This window comes from Plecotus auritus (genome assembly GCF_963455305.1).
Source record: "Plecotus auritus genome assembly, chromosome: 1".
In the NCBI taxonomy this organism is placed as follows: Eukaryota; Metazoa; Chordata; class Mammalia; order Chiroptera; family Vespertilionidae; genus Plecotus; species Plecotus auritus.
Genome location: NC_137770.1, coordinates 37,511,408 through 37,538,212, shown reverse-complemented (window position 1 = coordinate 37,538,212; position 26,805 = coordinate 37,511,408). Strand labels below are relative to the sequence as shown.

General features: G+C 38.7%; 1 protein-coding gene across 1 annotated transcript in view; it reads left to right on the top strand.

Annotated features, from left to right (window-relative positions):
- Positions 1–3,417: 3,417 nt before the first annotated feature.
- Positions 3,418–26,805, top strand: part of MNAT1 (MNAT1 component of CDK activating kinase) — a 233,046-nt gene continuing 209,658 nt past the window's right edge. The window contains exon 1 of the mRNA XM_080641195.1: positions 3,418–3,635. Coding sequence (XP_080497321.1) covers positions 3,547–3,635 — 89 coding nt within the window. The 5' untranslated portion in view covers positions 3,418–3,546. The remainder of the gene's footprint in view (positions 3,636–26,805) is intronic.

Genomic DNA, 26,805 nt, shown 5'->3' with positions numbered 1-26,805 from the left:
TGTAGTGGACAGAGTAGTCCTTCTACAATGGTTAAATCTACGTAATATCATGGCCATAGGTGATAGGTGCAGGGATGGCCACTTGCCCCAAACTTGAACAGTCAGAATACTTCCCTGGGGTTTTAAAAACTTGCATGAGAATAGTTAAGACTGGTATAGGGAACCTTGGAAGTATTGCCTGGGAATTCTCAGTAACCAAGCTACCTGACTGTGGGGATGCTGATGAATAGCACGTAAGAGGAGGATGACGTAGTGAGTTTCATGGGTAATAATAGTGGAGGAAGAAGATCTGGGCAGAGATGGAATGAGTGTCAGGTTCTAGTGGTCTCTTAGGGATAGCAGCATTCTTGCCTTTTTGCGGTGATATGAATTTCCCCAGGGGCTTGAAACCCCACTTGAACTGGCCTCTGACAGAATGTGAATTGATTGGATCATGATACCAAACAATGTGAAGACCCATTGTGTCATTTCACTTGTCTCTGCCTTTCTCAAATTAGTTTTAATCTTTCAAAGGGCGTTCCCCAGAAGGTTGAGAACCAGGGCTCTCAGTAGTTGTTCCCAGGTTCACATTCTCTCACTTCATTAAAGAGGCGGTGCTGCTTTTCCCTTACTGCCAATTTGAAAAATTCTAGGGAAGATTTTTATTGGTCCACTAAGGGTTTTATGTCAGCCCGTAGGCCAGCGGATCAGCAATGCGTTAACAGGCCCATTGAAAACTCCAGAGGCCTGTGGGAGAGGATCTGTTTTTCGTAAGTTGTTGGTTGGGGGAGGAGGAGGATGATATCTAAATATGTTCTTCAGATGAGGAAAAACCCAGCCTGGATCCATAGCCTTGGGACTGAAAAGGAGGGTCTGCATTTGAGAAAAATGCCCAGAGAGGTAGAATCTACTCTTAATTGAGATAGGAATGCTAGAGGATGAGCAGATTTGGGAAGAGTGGTCCAGGTGCATCTGTCTTCAGAAATGGAGGAAACTTGATAATTTGGTGGTTTTAACATAGGCTGAGGTTCTGTTTGATTCAGCAATCTGTTGCTATTAGTGCTTTCCTTCTCAAAGTTTTCTGCTCATTCTGTGTTAGTGACCCCTACCAGTAATAATGGTGTACATTTCAGAGTTTCTATTATGCATGAAGCATTGTAGTAGGGCCTTTGTATATATGTACATGTCATGAAATTTAATCATTATAGCACTCCTGTGCAGTATATTATATAGAGGAAGGAAACAGGTAAGGGAGAATAAGAAATTTGGTTCAAAAACAGGTCTGTCTGGCATGGTGAAGGCCTGGGGCGGGGGGCAGGGGCAGGCTAGAAGGGCTCAATGGGGATAAAAAGGGGACATATGTAATACTTGCAACAATAAAGATTTAGAAAAAACAGGTCTGTCTGATTTCAAAGTATAGGCTCCTCCCCATTACATTCCATTGCCTCTTTTAGAGACTATTGCTAATAATACTTATACTACTTTAATAATGGCTAGCAGTTATTGAGCTCTTACTTTGTGCTAAGTAATGTGTTAAGCATTTAAAATGAAATACCCCATTTAATCTTCACAAGTGTTATCCTCAACTTATAGTTGGGAAAGCTGAGACTGAGGTCATATAGCTACTAAGTGATGAAGCCCACATTTGAATTCAGCCAAATCTATTTCTACTGTCTCTAGCTCTATGATTATTGTAGTAATGGCTAAAAATTGTATTTGCTCACTGATCATATTCACCCTTTCACCAGAAGTTTCCTGCTCTGTTAAAATATAAAGACCCTAAAAGTTGCCTTTATTCTCAGAGAGTTTCACTCTGAGTCAGGTAACTGGTTTGGATGTGTTCTCTTTCAGTAAGACAATAGCAGCATAATAAGCCTCCAGGTTAGCACAGCATTTGGTATTGTCTATTTCAGTAAACTTACACTTGGTTTGATTTTTTTAATAAACAATATTATGATCAAGCAGATGACATGACTTATTTATGTCTATATACTAATATAAAGCCCTGTGCTGCCATGGCCTTCTTTAATCTGCTGTTTCCCAGATGTGGTATTCAGTTGTTCGTTATGTTTTCTCTTCCTATCCTATGGTAATCCAAACTGTATTTCCACACTATGGGTTGCCTACTGGGTTCACTGTTAAAAAAGGTGGGAGTTGGAATGTCCCTTTTAATGTTTTTATGGAAAAGAGCAAAACTGGTATGAAAACTGTATTTACTGATTTTTCTGTAGAGAAAGAGGAGAGGGAGAGAGGAGAGAGGAGAGAGGAGAGAGGAGAGAGGAGAGAGGAGAGAGAGAGAGAGAGAGAGAGAGAGAGAGAGAGAGAGAGAGAGAGAGATTTGTTGTTCCACTTATTTATGCATTCATTGATAGATTCTTGTATGTGCCCTGACCAAGAATTGAACCCACAATATTGGTGTATTACAGATGATGCTCTAACCAACTGAGCTACCTGGCAAGGGCAAAAACTTTAAATTACTTTGAGTGTATACAGCTGGTATTCATTGTATGGGTTATGAAAAGTTTTGTATTCTTGTCCATTGCTCCTGATGGAATTTGGATCCGATTACAAGATAATGCTTGGCATAACATTTTTTTTTCACATTACACTACTGATAGTCATTCCCTCATTTTTCATTTACTCTACATATTCAGAGAGTATCAACAAATCCTTGTTATGAAGATAAGTAAGATGTGTCCCTTACAGTGGGAGGAGTTTATTTTCTAATAGAGCTGTTTACAGACTTCACTTTGCAGCTTTGATAAATGCAGTGAACATGGCTTACAATTTCCAAAGAGATTTAGGATCTCAAATCTTAGAATTGCTGATATAAAGTGTATATTTTTATGACCCCCTCCTGTTAAATATTTAGGGAAATAAATATTGTTTTTTATGCAGAAAGGGTAAGAGATATGAGAGCCAGGTGACATCGTTAAGCCAGGTGATCACTGTAGAGCAGATGCTAGCTATTATTTATAAAAGTATTCTGACATTTAGTGAGAATCTGTAAAATTTAGGGTCGGTGCAGAGACTTTCATCCTAGATAAATTTTCCAAACTTTCTATGTGCGAATGCATAGTATTTCTGTGCTTGCATGAATGTGCAGGCATAAAGAGTATAAAGCACAGCCCATCAAGTCGTTCAAAAGAAAATACTACTCTGAATGTTATGTACACCAGCCATAAGTCTTTCAAAATATGAGAATGTTTTCAGACAGAACAAGATGGAATATATGTTTCTAAATTGTGAAACTGTTCCTTGAAAAAATCCAGTTAGGTGCACAGAGATGAGGCTTTGTGTACTATTTGCCTTGTTAAGAGCCCTGAAATCCAAGGTACTGCGCAGGCTCACGGAAGCTAAGACCAAGGCTCCTCGGCAGGACCGGAAAACTCGCAGCCGGAACGTTTGTGCTGCAGTGCCTCTTCCCGGCCGGTGCTCATTCGCAAAGGGACCGTCTCAGCCAAGTGCTTGTTGGTGGGAACCTGTTTGGTGTCGGTTCTTAGGGGCCTTGGAGGTGACTGGCTGTGGTGAAGCAGGCGTCGGGGAGTCCATCCGAAAGAAGGCACTATGGACGATCAGGGTTGCCCACGGTGTAAGACCACCAAGTACCGGAACCCTTCCTTAAAGCTGATGGTGAATGTGTGCGGACACACTCTGTGAGTCGGGAGACAGTGGGTATCGTGGGGGTGAAACGCGCAAGGCTGGAGGAGGGAGCCGAAAGATGCTTTGCCTTGGTTTCGGGGAGAAAAGGGCGTCATTAGTTTTGACACCCGGGGAGGAAAATGGGAAAAGGGGACGTTGCTTCTGTAAGCCGGCTCTAGCCGCTAGCCCCAAGTCGCTCTGGCCTGCTTTGGACTGCCGGTTCCCAAGTGTGGTCGCAGTTCGTCAGGTTGCCCCTTTCAGAGCCGAAGCATCTTGACTGTATTTCCAGGCTGTGTTATCTTCTGGGGTCCAGACATATCGCGGTTAAAAACGTGGGCGGGGGGGGGGGGGGGGTCGGAGTGTTTAATTTCACGAAAAATAATTGTATTGAAATGAGCGAAAGTGCTATGAAAACAATTACTGTACTGCTGCTTCTGTGTGTTAATTTGAAAGCCCTCGTCTGTATGCCCAGTTGTCCTGATGGAGTTTGGTTAGATTCTCATCACTGAAAGGGAGAAAAATCCAGACTCTAGGCGGTTAATTTTGGAGACATAACAATGGTTGGCATTGAGAGAGTGCACATTATGTACCAGGCACTGTCCTCAGCGCTTCATCGTGAGTTAGCTCACTTCATTCCCACCACAGCTTCGTGAAGTAGGTACTAATACTCCCATTTCACAGGGAGGGAAATCCAGACTGCTCAGGGCCCTTTATCAAGAGGACAGTTTTTTAGACAATTGGCTAAGTGGGCCCTGCCAGAATTGGAACACAGGATGTCTAACTCTAGAACGCCCATTTTTTTGGAAGGGGCTGGGCTGGGAGAAGGAGGGAGGTTGTTTGTGTACTAGTATTTTGAAGAATGAATACAGGGATTGGTTAACGTATTTTTTATGCTTAGATGTGGTTCACTCAAGGTGGTTCTATAAAGCATATGATGTACGGTGCTCTATTAGGGTGAGCATATATTGTATTCCTGTGGTTCCTCTGTTTCTTGGAGATAAAAAATGGTGGCTAACTACAGTGTGGTAGAAAAAGTCTTTGGGTAAGCATACATTGCATGATTAGTTGTAGTTAGAATTTAATGGGATTTATTAACTTGATCTTTTTACATATTTTAATCTAATCTTAATTTTCTTTATTTATGCTTGAATGGGTTAAGATTGAAAATAAGGTAAAAGTAATTAAGGAGAATGCATAGAAAAGGGAAGAGAGGCAAACACTATATATAGACTATTAGGTTTATAAAAAAGTAGTTTTTCTTTTTAAGGTAATTACTTATTGATTGATTTTTAGAGAGAGAGGAAAGGAAGGAGGGAGGGGGGAGAGAGAGAGAGAAAGGGAGAGAGAGAAAGATCAATTTGTTGTTCCCCTTATTTATGTATTCATTAGTTGCTTCTTGTATGTGCCCTGACTGGGGACCAACCCTGAAACCTCCGCCGATGGGAGGACGCTCTAACCAACTGAGCTGCCTGGCTTGGGCAGCCTCTTAGGTTTTTAGAGAGATTTTGTTGTTTCTCTTCATTTTCTAGTAACACGTTTATTACAGTGATGCTCAAAGAAAGGGAATTTGCTTTTTTTGGAAGAATATAAATGTAATTGACTGGAAGAAATTTCTGCCTAGTAGAAATTAACCAAGCAGGGAAGATTCTGTGATTTCAGTAAAATAAGTGGCATTTTTTAGACAATTAAAAAATACCTATTTTTAATTAGAAATTACTTTTGTTCTATTTTTAGTCTCTCTTTGCTTTCTCATAAGAGTTAAGAATTATCCCAGTTATTCCAGTGTTGCATTTGTTTTGGTTTATTTGCTAACCTGTTAGATATAGAACACATTAGTCTTTTTTTCCCCACTTGAACTATGAACAAATGAGTAAAATACTAGAGGGTATTGGCTAAGAGAACAAACTTCTGATTTTGAATTCTTTACTCTTGTAGACTCTGTGGCTTTACTAATTCCTTGTGTTTTATTTTTTAAAAATCTGTACAGTAAAGATAATAGTGTTACTTATATTACACTATTTGAGGATTACATGATATGTGTAAACTATTTGGAGGTGTTCAATAGTTTCTGTCATGTAGTATTTGTTCAATATATATTGACTATCATTATTATTTGTGGATGGTATAGGTGCTGAGCAAAAATGAAATTAAACAGGGTTTATTTAGCAAGTTATATTTAGAAGCTTGCTATGGAAAATTTGCACAAAAATGATTACCTTTAAATGATTGAGATTATAAAATGTGAAAATGTGGCTTTCATTATGATGATCCTAATTTAATTTTCTTAAAATGAGCTCATTATCATGTTCTCTTATGGAAATGGGATTACACATACCTTCTTAATTTTTTCTTTATGTATATCTTAGGTATCTTTTCTAAATCAGTATGTATATGTTTTCTTTATTTTTAACAGTTGATCATAGTCCACCCTTAATTTGTACATGTGTACTATAATTGATTTAACAGGTTTTTGAAATGAATATTTAGATTTCCAGTTTTTCACTGGAGTTAATTATCTATCTATATCTTTCTATCTGTATCTTTGAGCACTTAGGCAAGTATATCATGAGATATAACAGGGTAAACCATAGGGCAAATGCCTAAATAGTGGAATTGTATGTGACTTTTAATAGGTATTGCTCCATTGTTCTCAAAAAAGACTGTATTGATTATGCCCCAAGCAACTATGTGTGAACATTTCTATTGCCACTCACCTTTGCTGATATTGGGCATTATTATTTTTTTAATCTCACTATTCTGGTAGGTAATAAAACATAGATTTGATAGTGTGTTGAGTTTGTACAGCATGTATTTCACAGGATTGAACTTGGGCATTTTTATAATACACATGTTAGTCTGACAGGAGCAGGAAAGTGTTATTATTTAGCATTACTATTTGTATTAGTTACTAGTTGCTGTCTAATGAATTACTCCAAAACTTAGCTTAAAACAACAAACATTTATCTTACACAGTTTCTGAGGGTCAGGAAGCTGAGAGTGGCTTAGCTGAGTGATTCTGGCTCAGGGTCTCATGAGGTTCTCTCAAGCTGTTGTCCGAGACTAGAGAATTTGTTTTCAAGGTCACTCTGTGGTTCTTGGCAGGAGGCTTCAGTTCCTCCTGTGGACCTTCCATAGGGCTACTCATGACATGGCTTTTCTCAGAATTAATGATGAGAGAGAACCAGAAGCCGCAGAGTCTTTATAATCTAATCACAGAAGTGACATCACCGTCACTTCTGCCATATTTTGTTAACACTGAACAGTGCTGTTGCAACGTGGGCGGGTATTTACACACAAGAGTGTGAATACCATAAGGCAGGGATCACTGGGCCATCTTGATGCTGGCAATCACATGATTGTACTCACTTTGATTTTTGTTTGTGTCCTCAAGTAGCAAAGACATTTGGGCAAGTAGCAAAGCCATTTTAGGAAGCAAGTGATGGAGTAGTAGTATTTCCCAAAAGATAGGGCATATTGGATTATGGGAAGATGAATTAGGAGTACTACTTATGGGAGAAAATACAGGAGTAGAAATGAGAAAAGAGGTAAAACATGAAAATACTTGTTTCCCTTTACTGCTAGCAACTGAGGAAGCATATTCCCTTATGTATCAATTCAGTCCAGCAAACAGCTAAATGACTTGATTGCATGCATACCAGAGAAGATTGGATTCCATTTTTGTTTGTTTTTTCTTTTTAAATATATTTTATTGATTTTTTTTACAGAAAGGAAGGGAGAGGGATAGTTAGAAACATTGATGAAAAACATTGATGAGCTGCCTCCTGCACACCCCCTACTGGGGATGTGCCTGCAACCAAGGTGCATGCCCTTGACTGGAATCAAATCTGGGACCCATCAGTCCACAGGCCGACGCTCTATCCACTGAGCCAACCAGTTAGGGCTTGTTTGTTTTTTCAATTCAAGCATGAACGTTATCTTAATTACAGAAAAAGGTAATTTTTTTCTTTGTTTATCAGGACCACATATTTTAAGAAATGGGACTTTCATAGAATTCTGAAGGCATATTGCGTTAGATGGAGTCAGTTATATCTAACTAGAGGCCCAGGGCACGAAATTTGTCCCTCAGCCCGGCCTGCACCCTCTCACAGTCTGGGAGTGGGCCTAAGCCATCAGTCGGATATTCTTAGCGCTGCTGTGGAGGCAGGAGAGGCTCCCCCCACGGCCGCGGAGTTCCCCAGCCATGAGCCCGGCTTCTGGCTGAGTGGTGCTCCCCATGTGGGAGCCCTCTGACCACAAGGGGGCAGCTCCTGCGTTGAGTGTCTGCCCCCTGGTGGTCAGTGCACGTCATAGCGACCAGTCGTTCTGCCGTTTGGTCAATTTGCATATTAGCCTTTTATTATATAGGATTCTCATTCAGCTACAGTCTTGAAAAATTTAATTTCTATCCCAACCATTTTTGGCAAAACTTGTGTCTGAAACTGTTACATGTATTTAATTTTATTAAATCTGCCTTTTTCGTTTTAAACATGTATAAGACAAACTAGTAGGATAAACAAAACATGTCCTGATATATAAAAGTCAATATTTTGCCATATTTACTTAAGATCTTCCTTCCCTTTTTCCTCTGTAACTCTTTCTCTCTTACTCATTGTTGTTACTTGGTAGTTTGCAAGAGTTACTCGTTTGAATTTTGCTGATTGCATCTCTGTGGTATTGTGTAATATGTTCTTTCTTTTTTTAAAATCTATTTTTATTGATTTCAGAGAGGAAGGAAGAGGGAGAGAGACAAAGATAGAAAGAATCAGTGATGAGAGAGAATCATTGACCAACTGCCTCCTAGATGCTCCCAACTGGGGATCGAGCCTGAAACCCTGGGCATGTGCCCTTGACTGCAATCAAACCCGGAACCCTTCAGTCCGCAGTCCAATGCTCTATCTACTGAACCAAACCAGCTAGGGCTGTTCTTTTGTGTTTCCTCTAAATTGTTAGTTATATTTAGAAGCTTTATCAGATTAAGGTTATATTTTATTTATTGTTGGAAAGAATAATTCATAATTGATATTAATTTATTTATTTTGACTGATATGCTGGACAAATTAGAAAACAGCACCTCTTTTGGGCAGAATAGTTTGGAAAAAACACTCATTCTGGGTAGAAGAATTAGAAAAGAGGACTTTTGAGAAATGTTAATTTCTAATTTTATTCTGTTGTGTTAAGAGAACATACTCTGTTAAGTTTCAGTCTTTTGACATTTTCTGAAAATTTGTTTAAGGTCTAGCACCATGGTTGGCAAACTGTGGCTTGCGAGCCACATGCAGCTCTTTGGCCCCTTGAGTGTGGCTCTTCCACAAAATAGCACGGCCTGGGCGAGTCTATTTTGAAGAAGTGGCAGTAGAAGAAGTTTAAGTTTAAAAAATTTGGCTCTCAAAAGAAATTTCAGTCATTGTACTGTTGATATTTGGCTTTGTTGACTAATGAGTTTGCCGACCACTGTGCTAGCATATGGTCGGTTTTGGTGAGCAATCAATGTATATTTGAGAAGAATGTGTATTCTGTGGCTGTTGGGTACAGGTGTATTATACATGTAGATTAGGGCAATTTGTTGATAGTGTTACTGATATCTTCTATATACTTACTAATTAATCTACTCATTTTTCAATTACTCCAACTAGATTGTGGATTTGTGAATTTCTCCTTTTAGTTCAGTCATGCTTCATGTATTTTGAAACTATTTTATTAGGTACATAGATACTTAGAATTGCTATGCCTTTATGATGAATTTTTCCTTTTGTCATTATTTAATGTCTTTTTTTCTTTTTATTTATTTACTTTTGGGATGACATTGGTTCACAAAACCATATAGATTTCAAGTGTACAACTCAACAAAACATCTGTGTTCTGGTATCAGCTCCCCACAACCCTACTCAACCAAAACTTCCCTTACCAAGATCCCGCAGGACCTTCCTGTGGTTAAAGCCCAAGGACCTTCATCTCTCTATTTTGGTTGAATTCCTCTCCCTATTTGACTCTGCTGGCCATGCTCTACTTTTTTTAAAATATATTTTTTTAATTGTTGATAGTATTACAGATGTCTCCCATTCCCCCCTTTTACCCTCCTCCTCCCAGCCCCCTATTCACTACCCTATTGCATGTGTCTCTGGGCTATGCATATAAGTATATAAGTTTTTTTGGTTTATCTCTTCTTGTCCCCCCAGCCCCAGAGATTGGTCCAACAACCTCTGCTTTTTAATTGTTGTGTTAGTTCCTCTATATTTAATGTGATTATTGATATCATTGGGTTTAAACCTACTTGCTTTCCATTTGTCTCTTTGTTTTTCCCTTCTTGTTCCTTTCCTGCCTTATTTTGGATTAATTTGATGTTTTAAATAATTGGCCTATTGCAATAGGTCTTTATTGTTATTTTGATTATTTTTTAGAGGTTTCCCTAGGTATAACAGTATTTATTATTTTCAAAGTCTATTTAGAATCAACATCTGACATAACCTATTTTTCGCTTCCCACTTCAATACCCCACAAATGTGGACAAAATAATGACACTTAACTCTTGTCCTTTATGCTGATGATGTTCTATCTTTTACTGCTATATATGATTCAGTATTGTTATTTTTGCTTTTTTTTTTTTGGTAATCCTCACGCGAGGATATTTTTCTATTGCTTTTTAGAGAGAGTGGAACGAGGGGTAGAAATAGAGAGAGATAAACATTGATGTGAAAGAGACACATTGATTGGTTGCCTTCTGCATGTGCCCCGACCAGGTTCAGGATCGAGCCTGTAACCAAGGTATGTGCCCTTGACTGGAATTGAACCTGGTACCCTTCATTCCTTGGGTGGACACTACCCACATGTGCCAAATTGGCTAGGGCTTAATTTTGCTGTAAACAGTCAGTTGTCTTTAAGGAAATGTAGAAAATTAAGTGTCTTTTTAAAAAAACACCTTTATTGAGATATAATTAACATGCCATAAACTTAATTAAAGTGTAGAGTTTAGTGGCTTTTGCTGTATTCTCAGAGATGTGCATCCATCACCATAGTCAATTTTAGAACATTTTAACCATTACCCTCCAATCCTTCCCCCCAACTCTCTCCCTTCCCCTTTTGCTTCCTAGCTCTAGGCAGACATTAATCTACTTTCTGTCTCTGCAGATTGCCTATTCTGGACATGTCATATAAATGGAATCTTATAATATACTAGAGGCCCAGTGCATGAAATTTGTGCACGGGGGAGGGGAGTGTCCCCTCAGCCCAGCCTGCACCCTTTCCAATCCAGGACCCCTCGGACATCCCTCTCACAATCTGAGACCGCTGGCTCCTAACTGCTTACCTGCCTGCCTGCCTGATCACCCCTAACTGCCCCCCCCCGCCAGCCTGATCACCCCTAACTGCCCCCCCCCCCCCCCGCTGGCCTGGTTGCTCCCAACTGCCCACCCCCTGCTGGCCTGGTCGCCCCCAACTGCCCCCCCTGCCGTTCTGGTTGCCCCCAACTGCCCCCCCTGCCGGCCTGGTTGCACTGTGCAGCCTTCTGTTCAGTCGTTTGGTTGTCCCTCACTAACCCCCCTGCCAGCCTTGTCGCCCCACGCAGCCTGCTGTTTGGTTGTCTGGTTGTTTCGGTCATGACAGCCCCTGGCTTTTTATATGTTGGGATGATCCTCTGTGATTGATTTTTACTTGGTATAATTTTTTCAAGGTTTATCCATGTTGTAGCATTTATTAGGACTTCATTTCTTTTTGTTACTGAATGCTAGTCCTTTGTATTGATATATCACATTTTATTTATCCATTCATTAATTAATGGACATCCCCCTTCCACCCCCTACTTTTTGGCTATTATGAATAATGCTGCTATGAACATACATGCAAAAGGTTTTGTGTGGGGAAAAAAAAAGGTTTTGTGTGGATAAATGATTTTCTCCCCTTGCATATGTAATTAGGATTATAATTGTTGGATCATATGATAACTCTATGTTTAATCATTTGAGGAACTCTAAGACTGTTTTCCAAAGCAGGTGCACCATTTTACATTCCCATCAGCAGTGTATGACAGTTCCAGTTTCTGTACATATTTTGTTAACACTTATTTGTCTTTTTTTATTATAGCCATCCTGGTTAATGCAGTGGTGAAATGTAGTCTTTTATGTTCATCTACTTATTTACCATCTTTGGTGTCCTTCTTATTTTCTTTGATAGGATTTTACATTTGTATTGATTTTCTTCTGCCTGAAGAATATTGTTTAGCATTTCTTATAGTCCAGGACTATTGTTGAAGAAGTTTCCCAGATTTTGTTTATCTGAAAGTGTTTTTATTTCATCCTACTGTTTGAAGGATATTTTTGCTGAATATGATATTTTGGGTTGGCATTTCAACGCTTGAAAGATAGCATTTCATTGTTTTATAGTCTTCATTGTTTGTTAGCTGTTACTCATATCTTTGGTCCTCTTTATGTAAAAATTTTTGGTACTGCTTTCAAGATTTTATCTTTGGTTTCTAGCAATTTGAGTATGATAAGGCAAGATGTGGTTTTCTTTGTAGTTGAGGTTTACTGAGCTAAGATTTGTAAATCAATGTTTTTTCATCCTTTCTGGAAAATTTCAGTGATTTTTTCTGCATTCACTCTCTTCTCATTTTGGAACTCCAGTTACATGTATGTTAGACTATTTTTTACTATACTCGCTTTTTGTTTGTTTGTTAATCCTTACCTGTTGATACTTTTTCTATTGATATTTTAGAGAGAGTGAAAGGGAGAGGAAGGAAGGAAAAGAGAGAGAGAGAGAGAGAGAGAGAGAGAGAGAGAGAGAGAGAAACATTGATGTGAACTCTTTCATTGATTGGTTGCTTCCCACACATGCCCTGACCAGTGCCAGGGATTGAAACTGCAACCTTGATGGGGAGTTGAACCTGTAACCCTTTGGTGTGCAGGCTCGTGCACTAACCACATAGACCAGGGCTATGCCCTCTTTTTGACCATAGGTCACACTTTTTTCATGTATAGTACTTTTTTCAGTTGTATACTGGATTGTGTAGATGGTACAACTTAGGGGTTCTGAATGTGTTATCTCTCTGTGAAGCACTGTTTGTTTTTTAATTTATTGTTATTTTTTAAAAATATTTTTATTGATTTCAGAGAGGAAGGGAGAGGGCAAGAGAGATAGAAACATCAATGATGAGAAAGAATCATTGACTGGCTGCCTCCTGTAAACCCCCCATTGGGGATCGAGCCTGTAACCCAGGCATGTGCCCTGACCAGAAACTGAACTGTGACCTTCTGGTTCATAGGTTGACGCTCAACCACTGGCCAGGCTATGAGGTTATTCTTTTTTTAAAATTCTTGTACGTAATTCATTTACTGGCTGATCACCTTGAACTTTGTAGGCTTCGTTTTAATTTTGGCTAGGATGGATTTGTTCAGAACTCAATGTGTTTCCTTGCTTTAGTGCAACTCAACCTCTGAAACTTTGAAAACTCTTTGGGGTTTGATTTTAGACATGTTTGGGTGAGTCTAGAACAGCCGTGGGCAAACTACGGCCCGCGGGCTGGATCCAGCCCGTTCGGCTGTTCTATCCGGCCCGCGGAGCCGAAAGAGCGGAGGGTTCTCTTGCTCTTCCCTCCGCTCCTTCACCAGCAGCAGTGTTAACATGGCAACGTCGGGAAACACGGCCGCAGCTCCTTCTTCTGAGAGGGAGGATTTATATCCGCCCATTCAGTAGAAGGAACAACCTCTCAATCTTCCAGAGGCTCCTTGTAATGCCCGCGGACACGTCTCCCGACATCACCCTGGGAATGCGTAGACACGTTATCGTGGTGATGTAGGGACACACGCCCCTGGAGAGCACAGTATCAGAGCCTTTCTGAGGTAAGATTAAGAGGTCTACTCAAACACAATTTTTTCCTGTTCCCACATTCTGTATAAAACAATGACTTGTTAATAAAACAACAAAGACTTTCAGCTTTTAGGGCTTGTATCCACTGCAGTTTTTTTTCCCACTGTGGACGCGCGCAGCAGTGAAAAAGACACACAGAGGACATGTCACACTAGCCATGCTGCAGCTGCATTTTTTTGCTGATAGGGATGCGGTATCAGTAACGCTACCATGGCCACTAACCGCATGTGTTAGCGGCAAAACAAATGCATTTTGCGCTGCGTTTGCTTCTCCCCCTTGCGCCTGTAAAAACGCGTGCTACAGGGCATTTGTGTTAACATGCACCACTGCACATTAGCATCAACGCAAACATGATGGAAACCTGTGTACCCTGCATTAACCCTAGCTGCGCTGCATTGCAGTACTGCACCACACTGCAACGACAGCACGGCTAGTGTGAACGAACCCTAATTCAGTGGGTTGAACAAAAAGATTGTATAGAAATGTGATGAACTAAAGATTTTATTACAAAATGGCTTAATTTCAGGGTTTCAGAAGTAATTGGACAAATGAAAAACTGAAAACCAAATGTTCATATCTAATACTTGGATGAAACCCTTTCCTGGTAATGACAGCCTGAAGTCTTGTATTATGGACATCACCAAATGCTGGGTTTTCTCTTTTGTAATGCTCTGCCAGGCTGTCACAGTAGGGGTATATATATAAATATCCTGCCATTTCCAGCTTTTAATAAGAAAAACTGTTGCAATGGGCATTTAAAAGTGGCACTTGATTGTTTTTATAGAGTCCAGTGGATGCAATCTGACATTGATAATAGGCTCTTTCACACTATGTGCACTGCGGCTGTTTTTTGCCAATAACGGAAGTGCTAGTGGTAACTACTGGTTACCCATGTTTGCACTGCCCTAGCACCTCCCATACAAGTGTGTCTGGAAGACACAGCAATGTGCAGCTATGTATGTTACCATAAACAAAGGGCCTGTGTGAAAGATACACAGGTTTCCTATGGAGGAAAGGGGTTGTTCTCTATGGTCAGGGTGTACCTCTGTCCCATGTCTGAACTTTTTCAGATGATTTTGTTATATATATATTTTTTAGAAGACCAAAAATGTTATAGTAGAGCAAATTTAATCACTTGTTTTTATACTTTACTGTCTTATTTTAGTAAAGAATTTAATAAGAGAACAGTACTGTTGGTTTTAGCCCAATATCAAACATGAGTGGACCAAAGAAAAGGAAAGTGGACAGTGAATGCCAAGTGTTTAAGAGGGAGTGGACAACAAAATATTTTTTCACCGAAGTCCGATCAATACCAGTATGTCTGATAAGCCACGAAACACTTGCAGTCTTCAAAGAGTACAATCTCAGCCGTCACTTTGCCACAAAGCATGGCAACTATGCTAGCAAGCAGTCACCTCAAGAACGGGAGGCTACTGCACAGAGGTTGATGGCTAAATTACAGGCTGAGCAAAATGTCTTTCACAGACAAACTGCAATTCAAGAGACAACTACCAAAGCAAGTTTTATGCTATCATTCAAATTAGCAAAAGCTAGCAAACCTCTCTCTGAAGGCGAGTTTTTGAAAGAATGTATGATAGAGACAGCAGGTCTCTTGTGTCCAGAGAGCAAAGGCAAGTTTGAAAAACTCAGCTTATCGCACAGGACAGTGACTCGTTGAGTGGAACTGATTAATGAAGACTTGGCCAGCAAGTTAAATAGTAAGGCAGAGTTCTTTAAGTTTTATTCACTAGCATTGGATGAAAGTAATGACATAAAGGACACTGCTCAGCTCTTAATTTTTGTCCGAGGGATTAGTGACAATTTTGAAATTACGGAGGAGTTTTTAGCCATGGAGCCACTGAAAGGAAAAACACGGGGAGAGGACTTGTATGACCGGGTGTCTACTGTCATCGAGAAAATGAAGCTACCATGGAGTAAACTTGCTAATGTCACGACAGATGGATCTCCAAATTTAACTGGAAAAAATGTTGGACTGCTAAAAAGAATTCAGGATCAAGTGAAAGAGGAGAACCCTAACCAAGATGTTATTTTTCTTCACTGTATTATTCACCAGGAATCATTGTGCAAGTCTATATTACAACTTAATCATGTTGTTAATCCAGTCGTAAAGCTTGTTAATTTTATTCGAGCAAAGGGACTTCAGCACCGTCAGTTCATTAAGTTTCTGGAGGAAACTGATGCGGATCACCACGACTTACTTTACCACTCTCGTGTCCGCTGGTTGAGTTTGGGCAAAGTTTTCCAACGAGTGTGGGAGCTCAAAGAAGAGATTGGTGCATTTTTGAAATTAAAGGGGAAGTCTGACGAATTTACTGAGCCGAGTGACAAGAATTGACTGTGTGACTTTGCATTTGTTGTAGATATATTTTCACATTTGAATGAGCTAAATGTGAAGCTACAGGGGAAAGATCAGTATGTACATGACATGTACACTAATGTGAAAGCCTTTAAATCGAAGCTGATTTTCTTTTCCAGACAAATTTCAGACAAAGTCTTCACTCATTTTGCCACACTAGCCACACAGAAGGAGAACATCCAAAACGTGAAGAAATAGAGCAAATCACTGGATGACTTGCATGCAGAATTCTGTCGTCCGTTTTCTGATGTTGAAAAAATTGACCAGTCACTTCAACTGGTGGCCTGTCCTTTGTCACAAAACCCTGAAACAGCACCAGAAGAGGTGCAACTGGAACTCATCGATCTTCAGTCTGATTTTGTCCTAAAGGAGAAATTCAGCTCTCTTGAACTAAGAGACTTTTATGCTTCACTTAATGAAGCCACTTTTCCAAACATCCGGAGGATGGCACAGAAGATACTGGTGCTGTTTGGGTCAACCTATGTTTGTGAGCAGACATTTAGCGTCATGAACATCAACAAAGCCCCTCACAGATCCAGCTTAACTGACGAACACCTCAGATCTATCCTGAGAATAGCCACAACAAAACTAACTCCAGACTTTGATGCATTAGCTAAAAGAGGAGACCAACAACACTGTTCCCACTGAAGTTGATGTTTTAAAGACCAAAAACCTTTCAACTCAGTCTACATTGCCATCTACATCTACGTCCCGGGCATAATTTGGAAGTTGCACTAAAGAAAATGTTTAATTTACTGTTTACACATTTTGTTCTTTTCTATTTGTTTTAGTTTTAAATTATTTTATTATATTTAAGTTTAATTTGAAAGGCTTTTGTACCTTTCCTTTGTTAGGCAATTTTATTTTGCCTTTGCCATCTTCAATATAAGGTATGTTATTGTGCTATGATTCCTCCATTTTTTGAAGTTTCAAATTATAATAATTAGTGTTTACATTCTTCATGTTAAAATGTTTGAAATGAATAAAACTATTGAAATTAAAAAAAAAAAGACGGTACCCTTTTATGTAATGATGTTTACTTTGAATTTATATTAGTTCACACAAACACTCCATCCATGCTTTTGTTCCGGCCCTCCGGTCCAGTTTAAGAACCCATTGTGGCTCTTGAGTCAAAAAGTTTGCCCATCCCTGGTCTAGAATAAGTCTCTTATTCTAGGATGCAGTTCTTACTCTTAGTTGAGGCCATTTTGGTATCTCCACTGCATGTCTGAGGTGTTAGTTAATAAGGTGTTCATGTGGTTTCTCTACTATGGCTTGGTGGGAAATACAAGTTGTAACCAGCACTTCTTAACTACCCTTTATTCCTTTCTCAGTCACTCTCCTTTAAGCCTTGGTTGGTTTTGTCCTGCACATATGCAGCCCCTTCCTTGGCCAAGGACTTATGGGGGTTCCCTATACAGACTTCTGGACTTTCTGCCTTGCAGATTTCAACCTTATCCACTGCACTGAATTATGCCTGTTCAGTTTAGCACAACCACTGTGCTCTTAAACTCTTGCTTGCTGGGCCATGGTCATGGAAATTTTCTCCAGGTAAAAAACAGAGGCGATTGTAGGGCTTACTTTGTGAGTTTCTCATCTCTGAAGGATTATAGTTTTTGTGCTGCCTGTTATCTAATTCCTGTAAACAGTTGTCTCATACATTTTGTTTTATGGTTGCTCATGGTGGGAATGCCTGTTTGGCATCATTTACTGTATTATTTTTGTTAGGAAAAGCTGGCCTTACTGTTGTTGAGGCATTTACTTCCTTTAGTCTCAGTTTTATGTGTACATACATGTTTATTTTCTTTACCTTGTGTTTGTTTAGCATTTCTTTCCTTTTTTTAGTTTCTGAATTTTTTTTACTAACTCAGCTTCTTCCCTAGTACTTTTCTAAGTATTCATTTTTATTTTTTATTTTTAAAAAATATTTTTATTGATTTCAGAGAGGAAGGGAGAGGGAGAGATAGATAGAAACGATGATGATGAGAAATAATCATTGATTGGCTGGCACCTGCACTCCCCACACTGGGGATGGAGCCCGCAACCCAGGCCTGTGCCCTGTCCAGGAATCAAACCGTGACCTCCTGATTCATAGGTTGATGCTCAACCACTGAGCCAAGCCGGCTGGGCCCTAAGTACTCTTTTTTTAATGGAGTGTTTTGATGTTGATTAAAATAAAAAGTTGCAGAATAGTGCTAGAAAATTAATATCTCATATCTTCTGAATGTTAATTACACTGAAGATCTCAAGATCATTCTCTTTGAAGGAAGTGGTTTTTGCTTTCACTGCATATATGAATTGGTGTCCCATGTGTTTTAATAATTCAATTTCATAGAATAGTAGAAAGAACACAAATCACGAATTAGAAAATCTAGGTTCTAGTTTTGCAGTAGACTGGCCAGTTCTGGCCAGCCACTTAACTTTGATCTGTTCATTTATTTAGAATAGATAATTTTAGCCCCCTTCAATCTCTTAAAATTTGGGTAATTTAGTTAATAATTATTGAGAAAATCATAGTCAATAGTTTTAGTCTTTTCTTTGTTCTATGTCATTAATAAAACTCATAACATTAAAAATTTTTGGCCCTAAACGGTTTGGCTCAGTGGATAGAGCATCAGCCTGCGGACTGAAAGGTCCCAGGTTCGATTCCGGTAAAGGGCATCTACCTTGGTTGCGGGCACATCTCCAGTAGAAGCTGTGCAGGAGGCAGCTGATCGATGTTTCTCTCTCATCAATGTTTCTAGCTCTCTATCCCTCCCTTCCTCTCTGTAAAAAATTAATATATTAAAAAAATTTCTTTTGTTATTTTTGTTAGCTGTAATTTTCTTTTCCAATATAGCAGAGAGTGCTGATCACCCTATTTACACAATTTGAGCACTTCACTATGAATTGGTTATTTATGGCTGTAATATATATTTTTTGGTTTGACCAAAAATGACTCTTAGTGCACTTTAGTCTTTAAGATCTAATGTGTGCTAATATAATCATTTCTGTTTATTCTCTTACAGAGTGTAAGTTAGTGTTATAGTTCTTAAAACTGTGATTACTGCTCAGCTGGCATGGTTTAGTGGTTGAGCGTCGACCTATGAACCAGGAAGTCATGGTTCGATTCCGGGTCAGGGCACATGCCCAGGTTGTAGGCTCGATCCCCAAAAGAGGGCATATAGGAGGCAGCTGATCAATGATTCTCTCTCATCATTGATGTTTCTATCTCTCCCTGTCCCTTTTTCTCTGAAATCAATGAAAATATATTAAAAGAAAACTGATTACTAAGTATTTAGTACTTATGTTATTCATAATGTTTCTTTTTGTATGTGTATATGGAGCCCTATCCCCATGTGGCTGTTTTTTAATTTTTTTTCTATACTGGGAATTCTTTTTTAAGATTAATTTTATTTGTTGGCTAGTTCTTTCTTTCTCTCCATATGTATTTATATATTTACATTTATATATTTTTCTGTCTTAGAGGAAAAAATATATTTATATATGTATTTTTCTGTCTTAGAAGAAACCTTTTGTAAGGTTTTGCCTTTGTAGGTATTAGAAAGTTCCATAGGAATTCTGGCTTCATGGATGGGCACTCTTTAGGATCTCTTTCCCTGGAAGTTATATTATCAGATTTGTATTCTATGATTCAAACAGGTAATATGAAGCTGTCTAGTAGATGTTCAAATTTATTTGTTAAAATGCAAATTAATTTATTCTGCAAGAACCTGAAAAAATAGCACTTTCCTTTAGGGATCTATAATAATAAAAGCATAATATGTTAATTAGACTGGACAGCCGAACGACCTTCCGGACGAAGCTGGGGCTGCGAGGGCTGAGGCAAACCGCCGCGGCTGCAAGGGCCAAGCCCCTTGCACGAATTTCGTGCATCGGGCTCTAGTATAAGTATAAACAGAGACAGAATTAATTTATTTTCTCATTGCCTTTTTTCTTCTGTAGGGTTAAAATGTTATGTGTAACAGACATGTAATGATAGTTTGCCTGAGTTTGAACCATAGGTTTGCAACTTACTTTTTGCTCTGTGATTTAGGGAAAATTAATCATTTTTTTAAGCCTTTGTTTTTTTTGTTTATCTGTATGAGGGGTTTACCAGAAGTATATACCTCTCAGGGTTACTGTGAGGATTAGATGAGGCACAGTTTAAGTTTAAGGAATCAGATAAATATGAGAGTAAAGTTATATTTAGTTTAATATAGATAATCAACTATATAATGTTACTTTCAGTATTCTAAATGCCCAAATACACAATTTTATGTTAAGTTTCAGGAGTCTTTTTGGCAATTTACTTCCTGCTTACTTAGCAAGTAGTGCCTGATATAGTAAATAGAGAATAATTGAATGAAAAGTTAACCTAGTGATTTTAAGGTTTTCTTTAAATTTAGAATGTGTTAAGTATAGTCGTAGCAGGTGTGGCTTAATTGGTTGAGCCTCTGGACCCATGCACAGAGAGGTCACCAGTTCAATTTCCGGTCAGGGCAGGTATAGGAGTCAGCTGATCTATGTTTCTCTCTCTCATCAGTGTTTCTCTCTCTCCCTTTCAATCTCACTCTAAAATCAGTAAAAACATATTAAATGTGTTAAGTCTATTTTCAAAGAAGCAAAATGAGACTCAAGTAATTTATTAGTTGCTGGTGTTTACTAATAAATAAAAGTTTGCAGTTTTTCTCATACACTCAATAAATTTTCCCTGCCACTGATTCCCAGTCTTGTCTTATCCTCTTGGGTTAAACATCTTGGGTTCCTATTTAGAATACAAATTTATGCATTCTACCATAGATCTTTGGGGGAGGGACCTTGCATTTTATACTAAGAGAATCTTGTGCTCAAGCACTTTTGGAAAACACTGTGCTGGATATACAGTAGTGAATGTGGCACACTTGGTTACTGCCCCCCTTAGTTTTATAGTGTTTTAGTTCTTTCGAATCATTGAAAGGAAATTAATTTTTCTTTTTTCTTTATAAAGAAGAAAAAGGAAGTTTAGAGTTATATATATATATATACTAGTAGCCCTGCGCACAAATCTGTGCACCAGTAGCTCGCTGCTGCCCTCCTGTAGCTCTCTGCCTGCTGCCCCGCCCTCCTGTAGCTCCCTCCAACTCTCTCCTCCCCCCTCATAGCTTGCTGCCCTGCCTCCTGTAGCTCTCCACCTCCTGCTTGTAGTTTGCTGCCCCACCCTCCTGCAGATCCGTGATCCGGTAGTTACGCGGTCGGTCGTTACGCCTCACGGCGTTAATGTATAATTAGCATATTTCTCTCTTATTATGTAAGATTTTTTGTAATTAATGCTTGAAAGTGGGCTCTATGCAGTGTGTGAAACAAACTATTTGTTAGCCCTAGCTGGTTTGGCACAGTGGATAGAATGTCAGCCTTCGGACTGAAGGGTCCTGGGGTTGATTCCAGTCCAGGGCACATGCCCAGGTTGCGGGCTCGATCCCCAGTGGGGGACGTGCATGAGGCAGTTGATCAATGATTCTCTCTCATCATTGATGTTTCTATCTCTCTCCCTCTCCTTTCCTCTCTGAAATCAATTAAAGAAATGTATGTGTATCTATATACATAAAAGCCTAAGCGACCATCCAACCATCTGACCGTCTGACTGGTAGCTATGGCGCACACTGACTACCAGGGGGCAGACGCTGAACACAGGAGCTGCCGAGCTGTGGTGACTTGGCAGCTGCGGTTCTCGGGTGATGCACCTGGAACCAAAGAGGAGGCCGATTCTGGGGTGCGTCACCTGAGAACTGCCCTCTCGCAATCTGGGACCCCCTCGGAGGATGTCGGAGAGCCCATTTTGGCCTGATCCCCGCAGGCCAGGCCAAGGGACCCCACCGGTGCATGAATCCATGCACCGTGCCTCTAGTATATATATAAAAATAAATAAAAAAGTACTATTAGCCCTGGCCAGTGTGGCTCAGTTGGTTGGAGCATCAAACCTACACTGAAAGGTCCCAGGTTCTATTCCCAGTCAGGGATGTAACTTGTCAATGTTTCTTCTTCTACATTGATATGTCCCTCCTTCCCTTCTTCCCTCCCTCTCCCTTTCTCTCTCAAATAAATAAAAACATATCCTCCAGTGAGAATTAAAAAAAAAAAAAAAAGAAAATGTTAAAAAAAAAGTATTACTAAAGAAACAGAAACCTGAAATTTTGAAACCTAATTGTAACCATTCTCCTGATTTGGGAAAAAGGGCCTTTGGGGAAGCAAATAATTTTGGTGGGTATACTCTAAACTTCAAAATTAGCATCAAGGGAACAAAAATGTTTAGGTAGTTCCAAATGCATAAATGTTTTTGTGGAGCAGCCACTGAAGAGGAATATCTAAATACTAGAGGCCCCAATGAACTTACAGAAAGAGAGACTAAAAAAGCAATCCCATTTTCCTTCGCACCAAAAAAATTAAGATACTTAGGAATAAACCTAACCAAGGAGGTAAAAGACCTATATGCGGAAAACTACAGGACACTGAAAAAAGAGATAGAGGAAGATGTAAACAGATGGAAGAACATACCATGTTCATGGATTGGTAGAATCAACATCATTAAAATGTCCATACTACCCAAAGCAATCTATAGATTCAATGCACTCCCCATTAAAATACCAACGGCGTATTTCACAGACCTAGAAAGAACTCTCCAAAAATTCATCTGGAATAAAAAAAGACCCCGAATAGCCACAGCAATCCTGAGAAAGAAGAATAAAGTAGGAGGGATCTCAATACCAGATTTCAAGCTGTATTACAAAGCCACTGTCATCAAAACAGCCTGGTACTGGCACAAGAACAGACATATAGATCAATGGAACAGAATAGAGAATCCAGATATCGACCCAAACCAATATGCGCATTTAATATTTGACAAAGGAGGCATGAGCATACAATGGAGTCAAGACAGTCTCTTTAATAAATGGTGTTGGGAAAATTGGACAGATACATGCAAAAAAATGAAACTAGATCACCAACTTACACCATACACAAAAATAAACTCAAAATGGGTACAGGACTTAAATATAAGACGGGAAACCATAAAAATACTAGAGGAATCCACAGGCAGCAAAATCTCAGACATATGCCAAAAGAACTTTTTCAGTGATACTGCCCCTAGGGCAATGGAAGCCAAACAGAAAATAAACAAATGGGACTACATCAAAATAAAAAGCTTTTGCACAGCAAAAGAAACCATCAACAAAACAACAAGAAACCCCACTGTATGGGAGAACATATTTGCAAATGGTATCACTGATAAAGGTTTAATTTCCAACATCTACAGGCAGCTTATACAACTTAATAAAAGGAAGATAAATGATCCAATAAAAAAATGGGCAACGGACCTAAATAGAAGCTTTTCGAAAGAAGACAGAAGGAAGGCCAAGAGACACATGAAAACATGCTCAAAGTCACTAATTATCCGAGAGATGCAAATCAAAACAACAATGCGATACCATCTCACACCTGTCAGAATGGCTATCATCAACAAATCAACAAACGACAAGTGTTGGCGAGGATGCGGAGAAAAAGGAACCCTCGTGCACTGCTGGTGGGAATGCAGACTGGTGCAGCCACTGTGGAGAACAGTATGGAGTTTCCTCAAAAAACTGAAAATGGAACTCCCATTTGACCCAGTAATCCCACTCCTAGGAATATATCCTAAGAAACCAGAAACACCAATCAGAAAGGATATATGCACCCCTATGTTCATAGCAGCACAATTTACAATAGCTAAGATTTGGAAACAGCCTAGGTGCCCATCAGCAGATGACTGGATCAGAAAACTATGGTACATCTACACAATGGAATACTATGCTGCCGTAAAAAAGAAGGAATTACTACCATTTGTAGGCACTTGGATGGAATTAGAGAACATTATGCTAAGTGAAATAAGCCAGTCAATGAAAGAAAAATACCACATGATCCCACTCATTTGGGGATAATGAAAAACATTATAAACTGATGAACAAAAAGATAGTTACAGAGGCAGTAAAGCATCAAACAGACTGTCAAATTACAGTGGTAAGGTTAGGGAGAGGTGGGGGAAATAAGAGATCAACTGAAGGACTTATATGCATGTATATAAGAGTAACCAACGGATGCAAAACATTGGGGGGTGAGGGCATGTATGGGAGTGGGGTGGGGGTGGGGGGCAATGGTAAGATATGTACACATATAATACCTTAATAAAAATTTAAAAAAAAAAAATAAATAAATACTAGAGGCCTGGTGCACGACATTTGTCCACTGGGGTGGCGGTGTCCCTCAGCCCGGCCTGCGCCCGCTCACAGTCTGGGACCCTTTGGGGGATGTCCGCCTGCTAGGGAGTGGGCCTAAGCCAGCAGTTGGACATCCCCCGAGGGGTCCTTAGCGCTGCTGCAGAGGCAGGAGAGGCTCCCGCCACCGCCGCTGCGCTCACTAGCCGTGAGCCCGGCTTCTGGCTGAGCGGCGCTCCCCCTGTGGAAGTGCACTGACCACCAGGGGGTAGCTCCTGCGTCGAGCGTCTGCCTCCTGGTGGTCAGTGCATGTCATAGCCACTGGTCATTCCACCGTTCAGTCAATTTGCATATTAGGGTTTTATTTTATAGGATTAGAACCTTTAGGAAGGTGGAATGTGATGTCTGATTTGGCTGTCAGGCTGAGGATGGAAGTCTGTGCAAAAGTACATGCTACAGAACTATTCGTTTTGTCAAAAGGATTGATAGGAAGCTGGCAGACTCAGTTAATTTAAAATGGGAAGGAGTTTAGCAATTATCATTTTAGTTCTATTCTACACCTGTCCTCCCTTTCGTAATAATGGGGCAACTGAAGCCTAAGAAAGGTTGTATGATTCTATTGCCCACCTGCCAGTTCCATTTTTTTCTTTCTGTGTAAATCCCAGATAGGGATTATGCAAATAAAATTTGATCACATTTGCTAAATAAAATTCTTGTCAATGTAAGGCAATGAGTTTGCAACTCAAACCCATTTTAAGTAAGAAATGAAAAATACTACAATATTATCAAAATCAATTTAATATGCTTAGAACAATTTTCTCTTTATATTTTAGTTTCCAAGATACTAGCTTAAAATAAAAAAACTTTAAATATAATGATTTTTCCATCAATTCTGTATTTTGCCATATCTTTTTCTTTGATAATATATAAACAATGTCATAGTATTTTGTTCTTGAGATATAGTCATATACAAAGTAGGAAGCCTAACTATGAAGTATTGATTATGTAATAAAATGATTTGGAGGGTAACTTTTTCTTTTTAGTTAAATTAGAAGCAAAGTTTATTTCCCTTTTTTTGGAGAGCAAAAGATCTCACAATATCTCTGAAAAATCTATAATTTAGACTTTACTTTGTGTTATATTCAAATGTCTAGGAAGATTATATCAACTACCTCATAAGGATAAGTTAGTTATTTTGTAGTATTTTTATTTTGCATATTTCAGTTTTTGATATTGTATATCAAGAAATATATACTATATACATTTACGAGTAAACATATATAGTCTCTCTAAAAAAGACAAGAAAATAGAAAATTTAATGAACTTCATTAGAAATGTTTTGGATTATTAGGTTTCCTTTCATTTACTAAGTTAAAATATGTGAAAAACAGAGTTTTGAAGTGAAGAGAAATGGTTGTATACCTCACTCGATTTTTTTAGAACACAAATATGATAGTGGCTATATCATTGAAAATTAATGAGGGCTCCATCAATATGGTGCAGTGCCTCTGCATCACTGATTTATATATATTTAATGAGCCTGCTATTCTAATTTCAAGTAGCTGAAGCAAACTGCATCTCGCATTAACTCTGATTTAGTTTGAAACAGTTCATTTTATTAAAATATAAATGTCTTGAAATTTACCAATGTTAGTATAATTTCTTCATAAATATTTCTATAATGTTTACTTCCTAGATATAATTAACTTGTCAATAAACAGAGCATCAGTTCTGTTTCAGATAATGTTCTCAAAACAAGTTGTTTTATTTGCTCTTATTTTTTTGGTACTGATCTGTGGAGTTAGAGTGGAAAGTAACTAAAAAAGTAATAGGATTGTGAAGTGTGATGTTGTCTTTTTGAGATCTATTGGAGCATATATGAGAACTATTTGAAGGGTGTATTTCTATATTCTATATCCCAGTGCTTGGGATGATGTTATGCCTGGCATGTAGCGTGCAGGAGGTAGCTGATGTTATGCCTGGCATGTAGCAGCTAATATTTATTTGGCACTTAATTATTATTATTAAGAGTGGTGGTGTCATTAAAAATATTTTAATATTTTTTATTTTTAGTTTTATTTTAAAATACTTTAAGGTATATATTTTGTTTTATTGAAAATATATTAAAATATTTTTGGCAACAGAAAAGATTATGCATAATATTTTTACTGAACATTTATTTTAATTTTTGCCTTCTGATTCTTGTGTTGCCCATACACGCAAATGAAGAATTAGGTAGAAATCAATATTATATAATGTGCAGTTTTTATGGAACAGGAATTTGCTGAGCTACATATTACTTTATTTTCTAAAAATGCTAATATTGCCAGTCAAATGAATACATAATATCTTAAAATTTAATAAAATATGTTGTTAGTAGATAAAAATTCCTTATCCATATTTGCTCTCATCCCAATCAATTGATAGCAAAGGGAGTGAGTTTCTTTGGGAGGTTGAGGTTTATAAGTAAAAATTTAAAGACAAAAACTTACTCTTAAGGTAGTTTAAATATATTTTTTAAGATGTAAAGTGTAATATGTTACAATGGATGTTTCTGCATTCAGATTATGAATGTCTTATTTCTCATAATTGTAACTGGCACATTTATTAATATTTAATTTCTTGTGGAGGTTAATTGCAAAAAGCAATCTATGTAATGTGCTGCAACTAAATGCAAAAACATACAATTTATAGTAGGAATGGTGTCAATAATAATAAATTGCCACTGCTAGTGTAAGTTTAGTG